General features: G+C 35.7%; 1 protein-coding gene across 1 annotated transcript in view; it reads right to left on the bottom strand.

The window, feature by feature from the left end:
• The window catches only part of VWA8 (von Willebrand factor A domain containing 8), a 183,655-nt gene that overhangs the window by 34,862 nt on the left and 135,743 nt on the right, over positions 1-13,050 (bottom strand). The window contains exons 36-37 of the mRNA XM_066313338.1: positions 7,179-7,260; positions 4,955-5,159 (exon numbers count right to left, since the gene is read on the bottom strand). Coding sequence (XP_066169435.1) covers positions 4,955-5,159; positions 7,179-7,260 — 287 coding nt within the window. The remainder of the gene's footprint in view (positions 1-4,954; positions 5,160-7,178; positions 7,261-13,050) is intronic.

Raw genomic sequence — 13,050 nt, 5'->3', positions numbered from 1 at the left:
GAGAAAAAAAGGATGTATTCAATAAAATTTAAAAAATATGAATTCGCTTAAGGTGTGAATACTTCATGTAGAGTTCTCCATGATTAGCTGCATGGAATACAAATGGAATAAATGAGACTATTCAAGGAAGGGAATAAGACAGTCATTATCCAAACTGACTTTCAATTCTTGCTCATTATGAAATACAGTCCCTGTGGGACTGGCTACATGCAAAGTTATGATGATCTCTTCATGCAATTCTAATTCAAAAGAACCAATGTCTAGGTACGACAATTGGGAAAAAAAAAAAAAAGAGAACATGTGTGTGTGTGTGTGTGTGTGTGCATATATATACATGTATCTACGTGTGAATACATAAGATAAAGACCACTCAGCTACCTTTGCACATCCCTCACCTAATTTAATGTGATTCTTTTAACTTTAACAGTAAACGTGACATTTGTGGCATCATGAATACTCTGGAAATGTACTCAACTTTGACTCAAGTTCAACCTTTCTGTCAGGTGAAGTCACAAAAGCAAAGTGAAGAAAAAATAGGAGAAAACGTTTCCAGGCTGATCCTATACTTTGGAAGGGCCTGGTTTCATACTAAGGTGTCAGTCTCTTACACACTTCCTTTGGACTGACACACCTATAAAGAAGTATGTAATTTTTTAAGCTGAGTGTTGCCCATCAGCCTTTAGACTAGAGAGCTGGGATGATGCAGCTGTTGTGTTATTCAGGTTCCACACAGCACATGCACTTGCTCATGGGTAAAGGTATTTTATCTATTTTTAAACAGCTGGTGCCCACTCAGTTCACGTGTGCTACATCTTTGCTCTGCTCAGTCCTACACCATGTGATCTTGACATCATACTGGCTGAACCTGAATCATCTAGGAAACTCACCTGAGGCTCCTAGGGCTATAGGAGACATAACCTGAGTCAAACGTTTCAGCTTTTTAAGTTTCTAAGGAAAAGAACACCTTACACAGAACACTTATGTTGCAGTGGGGCTCTGTCACAGGCCAAAGAGAAATAAGCAATATCCATCCTTGAAGAAGAAGTGTATTGTGGAACAGAAGTGTATTTTAAGATCTGGGATGTACCGGGAAATTGTGACCCGGATTTAGGACAGCAGAAAGACAGGAAAATGGAAAAAAGTCTCTCTTTGTTGCTAACTATTCACTTAGATGCAAATATGAATTAATTTCCAACTAAGTATCTGAATGCTTATGAGAAAGGCTTCCTATACTGAAAATGAGAGAGAACAGTCCATAGGAAATCAAAATAGTTACAATTACAATTACTCAACTCATTAGGCCTTTATATAAAACCACAAACAGAGGCCACTGTTGCAGTTTCTGAAACCCATCTCATGCATGTAGGAGACGATACAACTACTGCAGGTTCGACAGATACATTAAAAAACAAACACCAAAAAACCCCCACCCAAATAAACCCCTACAAAGTCTTAGTTTGCAAGAGTTATTATTATTGTTTTTAATCAATCAGATCACTTCTTTGGACAATCTTGGTATTGAAATGCTAGGACTATCCTCAGCTTCAGGATGTCACTTTGCATGTTGATATTACTGAGACAAAGACTACACCTGAATTTCAAAAACTGTTGTGAATTCGATTTTGAGTTCAGACACACATTAACATAAACTAGATGCCAAAGCTTTTACGATCTTTGACTGTCCATTTTCTATGCACTCTACAGGTTTGGATATGTTCTGGGGCTTCTGAAAACAATGGCATTCTGAGTATATAGCACAAAACATTTTGGAAAACAACCAGGAGAACGATGAGTGGAATGAATACAGAACTAAACGTTTTTGCTAATAGTAACAAATAAATGCTTTAACATCTATTGAAATACCTCTAAATGATGCACCTTTAAATTATTTTTATCCAAGTATTGTATTTTATCTAAATGAGACTTACCACTAAATAATGCTCACTGAAAGACAATATCCAAACTATTTCAGAATGTAATCAGTGCTCTTCTATTTAATTTCCATCAATAACCCTTGGATGAAAAAAGTAACACAAGCTTATCAGTGTCTGCCTATTGCCATGCAACTTTTAGGGCAAGATTTTTAAAATAAATTGTCTTTCAAAGTCTCTTCAGGTATTTGATAATGAAGTGACCTTTTTGTCAGAGACACTAAACAGTGAAAAAGCTCAATGGTTTTTGGAGTAGAGTTCACAGCTTTAGAAAATACAGTATTTTGTTTATATTTTGTATTTTAGACACTCCAATTTAATAATTTCAGAATACTGTAGTATTATTTTAAGTTTAATCTTCAATAAATGACAAAAATTTCTGACCTGCCTGTGTAAATGCAATCTTATGTAAACACACAGCATATTTTGATAAACTAATTTGGTAGCCCCAAGACTTCAGCAGCTTGAACTCTGCTGAGTATGTCAACAATACAAAACAAATGTTGTCTGTTTTGAAGATTGCCACAAATTATATCAAGGGAGCCTAATTACTGATTACAAGTGGAACAGCTGTTTGTTTTCCTGTTTCATTGCTTATGTACATCCAGCCTCCTTCTCAGAGCTAACATGTTTGTGAAGGCAAAAATGCAGCCCTAGAAGATAGCACCAATAGTTCCAACCGAAGCCTGGTTGAAGATTTGATTCCAATTCTTTGAAACTATATTTATATTGAAAGGCCTCTGATTCTTTTTTCTCTAAAGGGCCAGGAAGATTCAAAGAATTTGTGTGTGTTTCTGCAGGTCATTGGTTCCCAACCATATAGACAGCTCTTAGATTGGTCTAAGAAAATCACCACGAAGGGATAATAAGCTTTGCTAAGCCTGTGGCAGTTTTGTAGGATGCAACAAAGAGAAGGGGAAATTGGAGGTGGGTGGGTGATATGTGGAACACTGACAATTCCCTTGAAGTGAATCTCTGCTACAAGATGATTGGGAATGATGGGTTTAGTCAAAGAACTAGAGAAACCTCATTAGACTCCAAGTTACTTAACACGAGCATGCATACAAAATGTTATACAAGAGGAGATAATTTTCATACACTTGAATGACCAAGTCAATACATGGGTGCAAAATATGTCAAATTTTGCAAAAACAGGTATCAGGAAATATTTAGCTGCAGCATTCTTAGCAAACTCCCTGAATCAGGAGACATGTTCTTGCTCTGCCAAATTAAACAGGGAAGATACATGAATATGTTTTTAAAGTAATAGAATCCTTTCATTTTCAGAAATGAACGCCTTAATAAACTACTGCTTATATGTCTAGGCTTATTGAGAAATTAAGTGGGAAAGGTGAAGGCCATCATAGCCAATTAGTAAAATACAGAGTTTACACAGCAACTAAATATCTATTATCTTATTGGAGAGTACATAAAATTAAAGACCTCATTTATTTCTTATTTATCTTCAAAGCCTTTGTAAACAAAGCTTGTTAGGTATCATTATCTTTCCATTCAAAATAAAGCAAAAAAGTAAAGTAGGGAAATAGAAGTTAGTGATAATGATGCAAATCAGAAGATCACACAGGAGGCTTTGTTCCAGCCCTTTACCACAAATCAAAGAGCATGTTATTTCAGTTCTGACAAACCATCAGTTTGACACAGCGAAAAAGAAAGATATTCTAAAGGAGACTTTACCCTGGAATGTAATGAGGCAGGCAGTCAGTGGAGAGAAATGTACAGCAGAACTGTACAGCAGATTTTGAAAACTGTCTTGTTATTGTGGGAAAACTTCTTAGCCTTCTTAAAAATGGCTTCTTGAGATTTCTAGTTAAATGAGCTAGATTTTCTTATGGCATGTACTTTCCAAGCCTGTATTGTCTAATAATATGCTGGCTATTATTGACAATATAGTGATATCGTCGAATAAAATAACAAGTTCTTAAAAAAAAATGAAAAAGGGAAAAAGAAAAAAATAACTATTAAAACTGGTCTAAGTCCCTGAGCTGGTGTAAACCATCTATGTCTGACCATAAGATGGTGCTAGTGCTACTGCACTGGCAATGAACATGGCACTGGCAAATCCTCAAGTCTGGAGCACAAAGGTGCTACTGGGTAATGGTTTCTTTTTCTCACGACTTTATGAATGGCATTTGCTGAGGTCCAGTAACATGAACACTTCAGTTCTTGCCCACATCTCTGTAGCCCAAGAACATCTTGTAGAAAGGAAGCTAAGAGCGGGAAAAGAAAGTAAAAGATGTTTTGGCCTAATGTTCATTCACAAAAAAACCCAACCAAAACCACAGAGAGATCTAATAAAGAATAGACTCATTCTTTTTCCCCATTCTAATAAAAGATGCAACTGAACAGTCCTGAATGTTCTCTCTGCATTGCAATGGTGATCACACACACTAGCCAGTACTCGTAATACACACATACATGCACACACACCATACATGTATATGCTGTGTATTTTCAGCATCAACCTAAACATTCCACATGAGAACATGGCTGTATGGAGATCCTTGCAACTCTGCTCAGCTGGGAAAATTATTAAGATTAGTCAAAAGCTCTACCATTAATTCAAGGCGTTTTTCATCTAGGTTTCAAGTTTCTTTTTCAAAATAAAACCCCATTTTTTTCCCAAGAATTCGAACTCTGAAAAAGTATATAATTTTCTTAAAAATAAATTTCATTATTGTACATTCTTGCAAATTGCAGTTAAAAAATCAGTAGGAGATAAAGAATTTATTTGCATTTAATTGCACTGGAATTTGGCAAAAATACAAACAGTGTCAGACAAAGAGTCTGTCAGTAAACCATAATTACAGCAGTTACAAAATGTTTTTAAATTCAGCTATTGTGCCTCTTTTTTTCAGGAAAGAAATCTATCAAATATTTTTCACAGGTGCACTTCTACTTCACAATGTTTTTCAACACAGCTCTCGCTCAACTCTCTTCCCAGCTGAAAACTCATCCATAGCTCATTTTGTTAGGTTTTCCAGTTTGGCTTTGTGAAGTCCTACCTGCACAGGACGACCATCTTCCTGGCCAATCATGTTCCTCCAATCCTGCAGTGACTGCTCGAGGCTTTCCAGCCCAGTCTCCCAAAGCCTCACACCTCCTCCCATGTCCACAGTAACCAAACCCACTTTGCCCAGTGGTGCCAGCAGGGCATCAGCATCTGAGATCTTAGAGAGCCAAGAAGTATATGGAGACAGAGACCGTGACCTGAAAAACAAGAATTAATGTGATTTTTCTTGAAGTTGCAATTAAAGGAGGGATGAGTATTTCTGCAGTGAAGGTAACAGTTAAACGAAATTATGTCCTTATTTCATGAGAGACCATAACTAAACCCCGTGGGCTCACTATTTTATTTGAAACTTTCCACCTAATGAAACTGGAGATAACCAAAAGACACCTGACTGTATCAGAAAGAGTATAAAAGCCCAGGCTGAAAGGCAATATGTTGCCAAACCCACTGCTGCAGTTTAGATACTCTGCTGTATCTGATCTATCTAAAAATATTCCCTCTTTAGGGAAAAAAACCTATTAAGAATAAAAAAAAATGTAAAAAGATGCTACAGAAAAATATAAAAAAGTAATAGAGAGAACAGGATCTGAGCACTGAGGAAAATACATTTCCATCAACTTATAGTAACACCTTTCTTAGTGCTTTAATAAAATATTAAGATTTAAACACTCATTTAACAATGACAGCTTTATGTACAGAGAATTGTAGCACAGACAAAAATTTACTGCTGAAAGACAGGGCCTAATAAGTACATAATATGAAGGGAAATGTAGGAAAGAATCTATACATTTTTCAGTACTGTTAATTACATGCATAAATGACTTGGCAACCTGCACTAATGGCAAAATTAATAATTTTCAAAACTATAAGAAGGAGCAACACATGCTTCTACCTTTGACTGAAACCACCATGTACAAACTCAACTGAAAGAGTTATCCCAGTGTTTAACTGGGCTAACTTTGCCAGAAGGAAGAAAGGTTGTTAGATTTTAACAGAGAACTATTCATATATATATATATATATGTATATATATATATATATACATATATATATATATATACATATATATATATATATGACAAAAACTTACTTTGCTCATCAGTTCTAACTAGAGTACATTTTTAAATCTGGATTAAACTGCTGTTCAGATCCACATACAGCTTCAATCCTAATGCTATCTTAAGGGTCCTAATGTTGAAATATGACTTTGTAATTTCTGTTTTTTCCTATAAAATCCTAGTGAAAAATAAAGCAATTCCTTACTATTTTTATGGTAATATCTTTCATTTTTGAATGACTGTGTAAGATGTAGGCCAATGGACCAATTATAAATGGTGAACAGTGCAAAAATAATTCTCAATTAATTAAATTTTCCCCAGATTATTAATGATCCAGAACGAATTTAAATAAGTACTGTCAATATCAACATCAAGTGAATAGAATAAGAAAAAACCACCTCTTTGTGTGTGAGTTTCATACATTGCTATTCAAATATACAAAGTGGAGAGAGTGCCATTTAAAACAAAAAAGTTGTTGATTATTATTATTACAGTAGAAAATGGCAATTCGGGACTAAAATATATATATACAATGAAATAGTTGCAAATACTCTCTACAATTGTGAGAGACAGATGTTAAAACTAAACAGAAGCCACAGAATCAGGCTATTTTAATTTATCATACAAGATCTTGTGTACATACTTGTGTATCATACAAGATACTTGGGAATTAATACTTTCTAAAGGGAGAACCACAGAAAAGCTCAAGCTGTTTTTTAAGTGTATTTTGTATAGGACCAGAATTTGATTCCCAGTTTCCTAACACCTAGCACTGGATCATTTTGCCTGTCTTTCTCAGATTCTAAGGATAAGGAAAAATGAAACGAAAATAAAGACTGTAAATGATAATGAAAGAGGGTTGAGAATAAAGTGGATGGAAGAGGAGGAAGGAACAAAGGGAATGAAAATCAGAAGAAAAAGCTACCTTTCATATTTACTAATTAATTTCTACACCTTCACTGGCATTACCTAGTAAAAACAGATAAATAATGTTGACAAAAATATACTGCAATGTTTGCAGAATTTTACACTAGGTATGAATTAGTATTACTTTCCACATCAAAAGAAATATTTGCTTATCCTGAAGTAATAACAGACACTAAATTCTCTTTGCTCTTCTTCTAAGACGACAGTGCTCTAATCAATAAAATCAGTTACCTAGGAATTGCAATGTATTTGATTTTCTTTGAATTAAGATCTGTTACTTCCAAGTATCCAGCAGCTAGTGGAGGAGTGACATCTGAAAACAAACAAACATATTATTTTCCAGCTGCATGATTAACTGGTTATTGCATTTGCATTTAGCTGATTAAATTCAAACATTTTATTATACAGTACCTGTCAGAAAATGATAAGCTTTCATATTCAATTCAGGAATATATAACTTGCAAATAAGGAATTGTTTTATTATTACAATAGTGAGTAATCAGACAGTCACAGTTACAAAAGAACAATGTATTTGTATGGGAAATGTCAAAATTACACACAAAAATAGCTCTGCTCACAAAAGCACTGTTCAAGCATTACTGCAATCCCTAACTCACTGCTTTGATCTGTCACTGAAGATAATGTCAGTTGTATACTTGACTTTAAATATTGAGGAACATTTCAAAACATTGTGTTTATGATTTCCACTTGAAAACATCTCAGTAATACTAGCCTAAACACTGTTCCCTGAAATTGAACCACATATTTTGGAGGCAGATCTTCAAAGATTTTATAACTTATAGGCCCTAGACTATCAAGCATTAAATATTCTGTTTATGGACAGTTTAATGAATACAGCTATTATATGGTCCTTCCCTCAGAAATAAATTTGTGTTTATGTGCCTACACTGGCTTTTTCCAACTTATGAGAAAACTGTGCCTGGGCTCAGAAGTGGCTTCCAGCTAGGAGCTGACTTTCATCTGCATGGAGTAAATTGAGGCAGTTCTTCAGAAAAGAAACCATGAGACTGAATCCCACTGCCCAGTACGGGTACAAAATGGATGAAAGCAAGTTTAGATTTTCCTCTGAAACAACAATCTTTCACCTCCTTGAAACGAAGGAGTCTGATCTTACCTGTAGAAGTGTTGATGCTCACATAGAGCACACACAGAAAAGACCAGTAAGATCAGCAGCGTAAGGAGATCCAATATTCAAAGGAGCACACAGAATAACTCACAGCAGCACTTTATGCATATCCAATGTATTTATATATTGATATTACACATGCCTACTTGCAGCACATCTACTGACTTCACTCATCTTCTTAAAAATTTGAATATCAAACACATCAGAAACAGGAGAAAAAGATCTGGAAAAATGCAGGTTTGTGAGCCAAAGACCACTTTTGGTTTTCCCTAGATTTTGTTACTGTTTTAAACTGTGCTTTCTCTCTTTTATTACTAATGAAGAATAAGATACACATTAAAAATTCTGATGAAGATTTAGAACAAGGGCAGACACTGAACTAGAAAGGGTAGAACTTTGGGATAAGAATTAAAAATTAGGTTAATAAGTTAGAGAAAGAACACAAACAAAGACAATAAAAAGACAAAGGACTGTAGAGTAGGAAGTGGACGAAAAGGCAATCAAATGTTCAAATGCTATACAAGAACGGCTGGCTAGGCCCCAGAACTGCAGTCAAGAATCTTGACAATGAAACATGAACATCAGACATAAACAAGTGCAGTTTGTTCTTCTCTTGTCAAAGCCTGAGGGAGAAGAACAGCTATGCACTGCTCCAGACATCAAACTTTAAGGAAAACAGACACAATGTTTAGTTCTGGGCTCCTCTGGAGCTCCTGGAACGGGTCCAGTGGAGGGCTATGAAGATGATGAGATTGGAGCAACTCTCTTATGAGGAAAGGCTGAGGGACCGGGACCTGCTCAGCCTCAAGAAAAGAAAACTGAGAAGGGACTTCATCAATGTCTGTCAGTATCTAAAGGAGGGGTGTTAGAGGATGGACCAGGCTTTGCTCTCTGGTGCCAAGCAATAGGACAAGAGGCAACAGACAGAAAATGATGCACAGAAAGTTGCACCTGAAAATGAGAAAAATCTCCTTTCCTGTGATGATGACTGAGCACTGGAACTGGATGCCCAGAGAGGTTGTACAGTTTCCTTCCCTGGAGAGGAACTGTTTGGACACAATCCTGAGTAGCATACTCTAGAGGACCCTGCTGAGCAGGGAGATTGGATCAGGTGACCTCAAGTGGTCCCTTCCAACCTTACCCATTCCGTGATTCTGTGACATGAAATAGTCCTGAGGATGACAAAACGGTCAGAACAGATAAACGGACAAATAAGGAAAAATGCAAGAATATATTTTTTGTCTAAACAGAGGGGTTTAAAAAAAACCCAACACATCCAATCCTATTAAGAAGATTGTTATAAAGAGAGCAATATTACCCTGAGCGAGTGAAGGTGACATGAAGTGTTTAGTTTTGTTTAGAGAAAGAAAAGATGGATACCATGAAAAGCTTTTCTTATACAAGGAGAATGAAGCAATGCAACAGATCAATTGTTTGACAAACATCAGTTAAGAAGAGACTACACATGTCATCCTGTCCCAGTATAAACAGGTGGATCAAATGATGTGCCAAGGCTATTTTGGTAACATTGTGTGTTACACTGCATGTTGTTCCAGTTACTGTCATACTCACAGAGATACACACTCAGTAATAGGCTGTTATTTTATGTTCATCTATAGAAACTGCTGAGAATCCAAGTAAATATTTGATCTCAAGTAGTCCTTCATCTCTACAGTCTTGTTTTTAGAATAAACATTAATTCTTCTTTGCTGGATTTTGTCATGATTTCTTCTCTGAGTTTACATTTTGTGTCCATACATCTATTTGCCATACATCTATCTCTTTGGGGAAATTATTACTTGTTATAATCTCTTTTCAAATATAACTATCATTTGGTTTACAGTTCCAATAAAATATATAGGCAATTATTTCTTTGCTTATTGTTCCTGGAACAGCTTCAGTAATACATATCGGAGTATGCTAGAGTTGGGCTGAGTACTTTGAATTATTAATAGAAATGGAAGGCTGCATGCCAGAACTGACCATTTGTCCAAGAAGATGAGAAAGAAAATCTGATAGATACGGAAACAAAATCAAAAATAAAGAACTACTTCTCAAAGGCAACAGAAGACAATAGTGCAAGAACTGCAAGGGACTGACAAATACTTGATTTCACATAGCAGGATGCCTTTGCTTCACTTTACCATCTCCCAGGGAAGGACACAACTTTCATAGCTCAGTAACTACAGGTTTCCAATACAGAAACAATGGAGCACCATTAGAAATAAGCAACACTGAATTTCAAGGGACCATGGCTGTTAAGCAGCAATTGGTAGCAGTTAAATGTGTATTCAATCTAATATTCTGTCAATTAGTCAATAAGAGACTGAGAGGCAAACTCCAGAAGAAATAACAGCCCAGCAGAGAGGGTTGCAAGAATAGAATCTCAAATGGACATCATAAGGGCTATTACCTTATTATCTCACCTTCCAAGTGAGCACAAATACACACGCTTCTCTTTTTCACTTGGAAATATTTTTGATTTCAAGGGCAATACCAGGTCCCTCTAATCCAGTATCCTGTCTCCAAGAGTAGTTAGATGCTTGAAATGTGTAAGAGCAGACAAGTGCACAATGGTATTTTCCTCAAGTCACCAACCAGTTCCAATCTAGGGGCTTCTTAAAGTGAATGTGGTGTCTATATTTTCATATCTATGTATTTAGTTAACTGTTCAAGAGTTTGTCCAGTTTTCTTTCGGATCCACATTTCAGCATTCACAACATCCTTTGGGAAGTGGTTTCACAGGTTAGTACTCTATGAAGAACTACATCTTGTTCGTTTTGATGAAATTCCTAATAGCTTCATTAGCTACTCCCTAACTCTGGTACTGAGTGCAAAATGGTTGTTTTTTTCCACATCTTCATGCTATACGTTTTTGTAGGACTCTACCATATGTCCCTTTCCTGATCTTGTCTTCACACATTGGAGGGTTGGCCACTGCAATCTTGCTCATCCTTGTTTTCTTTTTCTGAACTTATCTCAGTTCAGCCTTCTCCCACCTTGAGATGGAAGACCAAAACTGAACAGTGGATTTTTACAACAGCACAAAGAGGTTCTCTGCTTTTTTCTGTTTCTTCCACAGTAATTCTTAACATCTGATTTGCTTTTTTTCAAGTGCTACTGAGCTTTGAACTGCTATCTTTATGAAACCAACTCTCGTGAAAGTAAAATAATGTTTGTAAGATGTTCTCATGATTCCCATCTTTTTTGATGGAGAATTAGTATTTTTTTTCTTCCTCCACATATTCATCTATACTGAATTTCACCTGTATTTCTATTGCATTCAAAATTGTAGTCCTTGTAATTCTTCATGGTAAATCCTTCCTATCATGAATATTAATGACTATTATCAGCACTGTTACCTCAGTGTTAATTAATTATTAATTTTTTTTGTGACAGGCTGGGTAGCATAGGTTGCCGTAGAATTTCCCTCATAGATCCTCCTTCACTAGAAAATCCAGCCATTAACTTATAAATGGAAATGTCTTGAAAAAGTTCTGAAAAAGGCTACAGTACAGAAAACCTAGAGTCTTGCTCAGGTTCTATTTAATTGAAATGCTAAGGTTATATTAAACACGATTCACTTAAAATTAGTCTTCATAATTCATAAATTAAAACATCACTCTGAAAAGAAAAATCAATGATAATGATCTTCAAGGCACAAAATCTTTCAACTTAAATGGCCATAAAACACTGTACAGACTTCACACAGTTTTCTATACATTTAAAGCTATTAATTCCTATTCATAATTATATTTTGTCACAGCTGAGAAAGAAAATTAAACTGCTTGGTCAGACAGAAGCCAATTTTCAGACTGATAATATGCTCAGGTTACTGGTATCCTGTACTCATGAAGAATGTCTCATGGTTTTTAATCATAATAAACTAGCAATACAAGGTGTTACACAGCACAGCAACTTAAAAGGTCTTTAAAAATAGCAGTCAAGATCTAAATTTAGGTATCATTTGGAAGCACTGAGGGAAGATACCTCTCTCACTCCCAAATTGGTAAACTAATTTTAACAAAAGCTCAGAAGATTTACCTTCTAAAACATCTACTTCAGATTCAGATTTTTTTTTTCTGTGAAGGCCTGAAAAAAACCAGTGACCCAGTCTGACCCTTCTGCAGTTTATAAAGTATGAGAAGATTACAGCCTGAAGTTGTATAATTAGTTCCAAGATTCTAACTCCAACTAATTTTATTAAGTTTAATCTTTTTAAGAGGTAATCTTTCCTTCAGTTACAAAAGAAGGTAACTGAAGTTTTCTACCTTGTTGATATCCTTGACTTGGCTTCTTTAGTCAAGTAAAGGTTTTATCCTCTCAGTAATAAAAAGGATTTCTCTGCATAGGGAAGTTGATCTGTGTTAAATGAGGACAGGCAGGTTAGATCATTCATTCTATTTGAGTTAATTTGGAATAAAATGTTTATTCTGGGACAGAGAGTTCACACAGAGATCAAATCAGGAACAGCTTCTTGTGCTGATGAAATCAAGCCATTCTACCATACACAAATATTTTGGGCATTTTCTCTTTTGATAGTAAACTTCAGAGATTCCTAAAGGTAATTAACGCAAATCTCATAAATGCTGTTATTTAACACTAATTGGTATATTTTTAGTTATTGGCTGAAGAAGCTGAAGTTATAATGATAACAGAAAGCTTGGCATGGCAGCACAAAAATGTCTGATGATCTGTAGTCTACACCTGTTTATTAATGTCAGAATGGAGGATGGTTTTGCTGCATGTGAATGTGGCTCATGCAACATTCTCTTGGACAGGAGAAGAACTAAATAGTCTGGGTTCTTCAGTTTGGAGAGAAGGCAGGAGTGACTGAAGTTTGCCATGTCATGAAGGTGATAATTAAGGCGAATGCAGAACTGTTACTCACCCAAGCCTGGAATGCTGGAAAAGGGGGACCTGATAAACCTGGTAAGAGATCAGTTGATCACAAAA

Source organism: Sylvia atricapilla, chromosome 2, assembly GCF_009819655.1.
Source record: "Sylvia atricapilla isolate bSylAtr1 chromosome 2, bSylAtr1.pri, whole genome shotgun sequence".
Classification (NCBI taxonomy): Eukaryota; Metazoa; Chordata; class Aves; order Passeriformes; family Sylviidae; genus Sylvia; species Sylvia atricapilla.
This window is presented reverse-complemented; position numbering and strand designations above follow the sequence as displayed.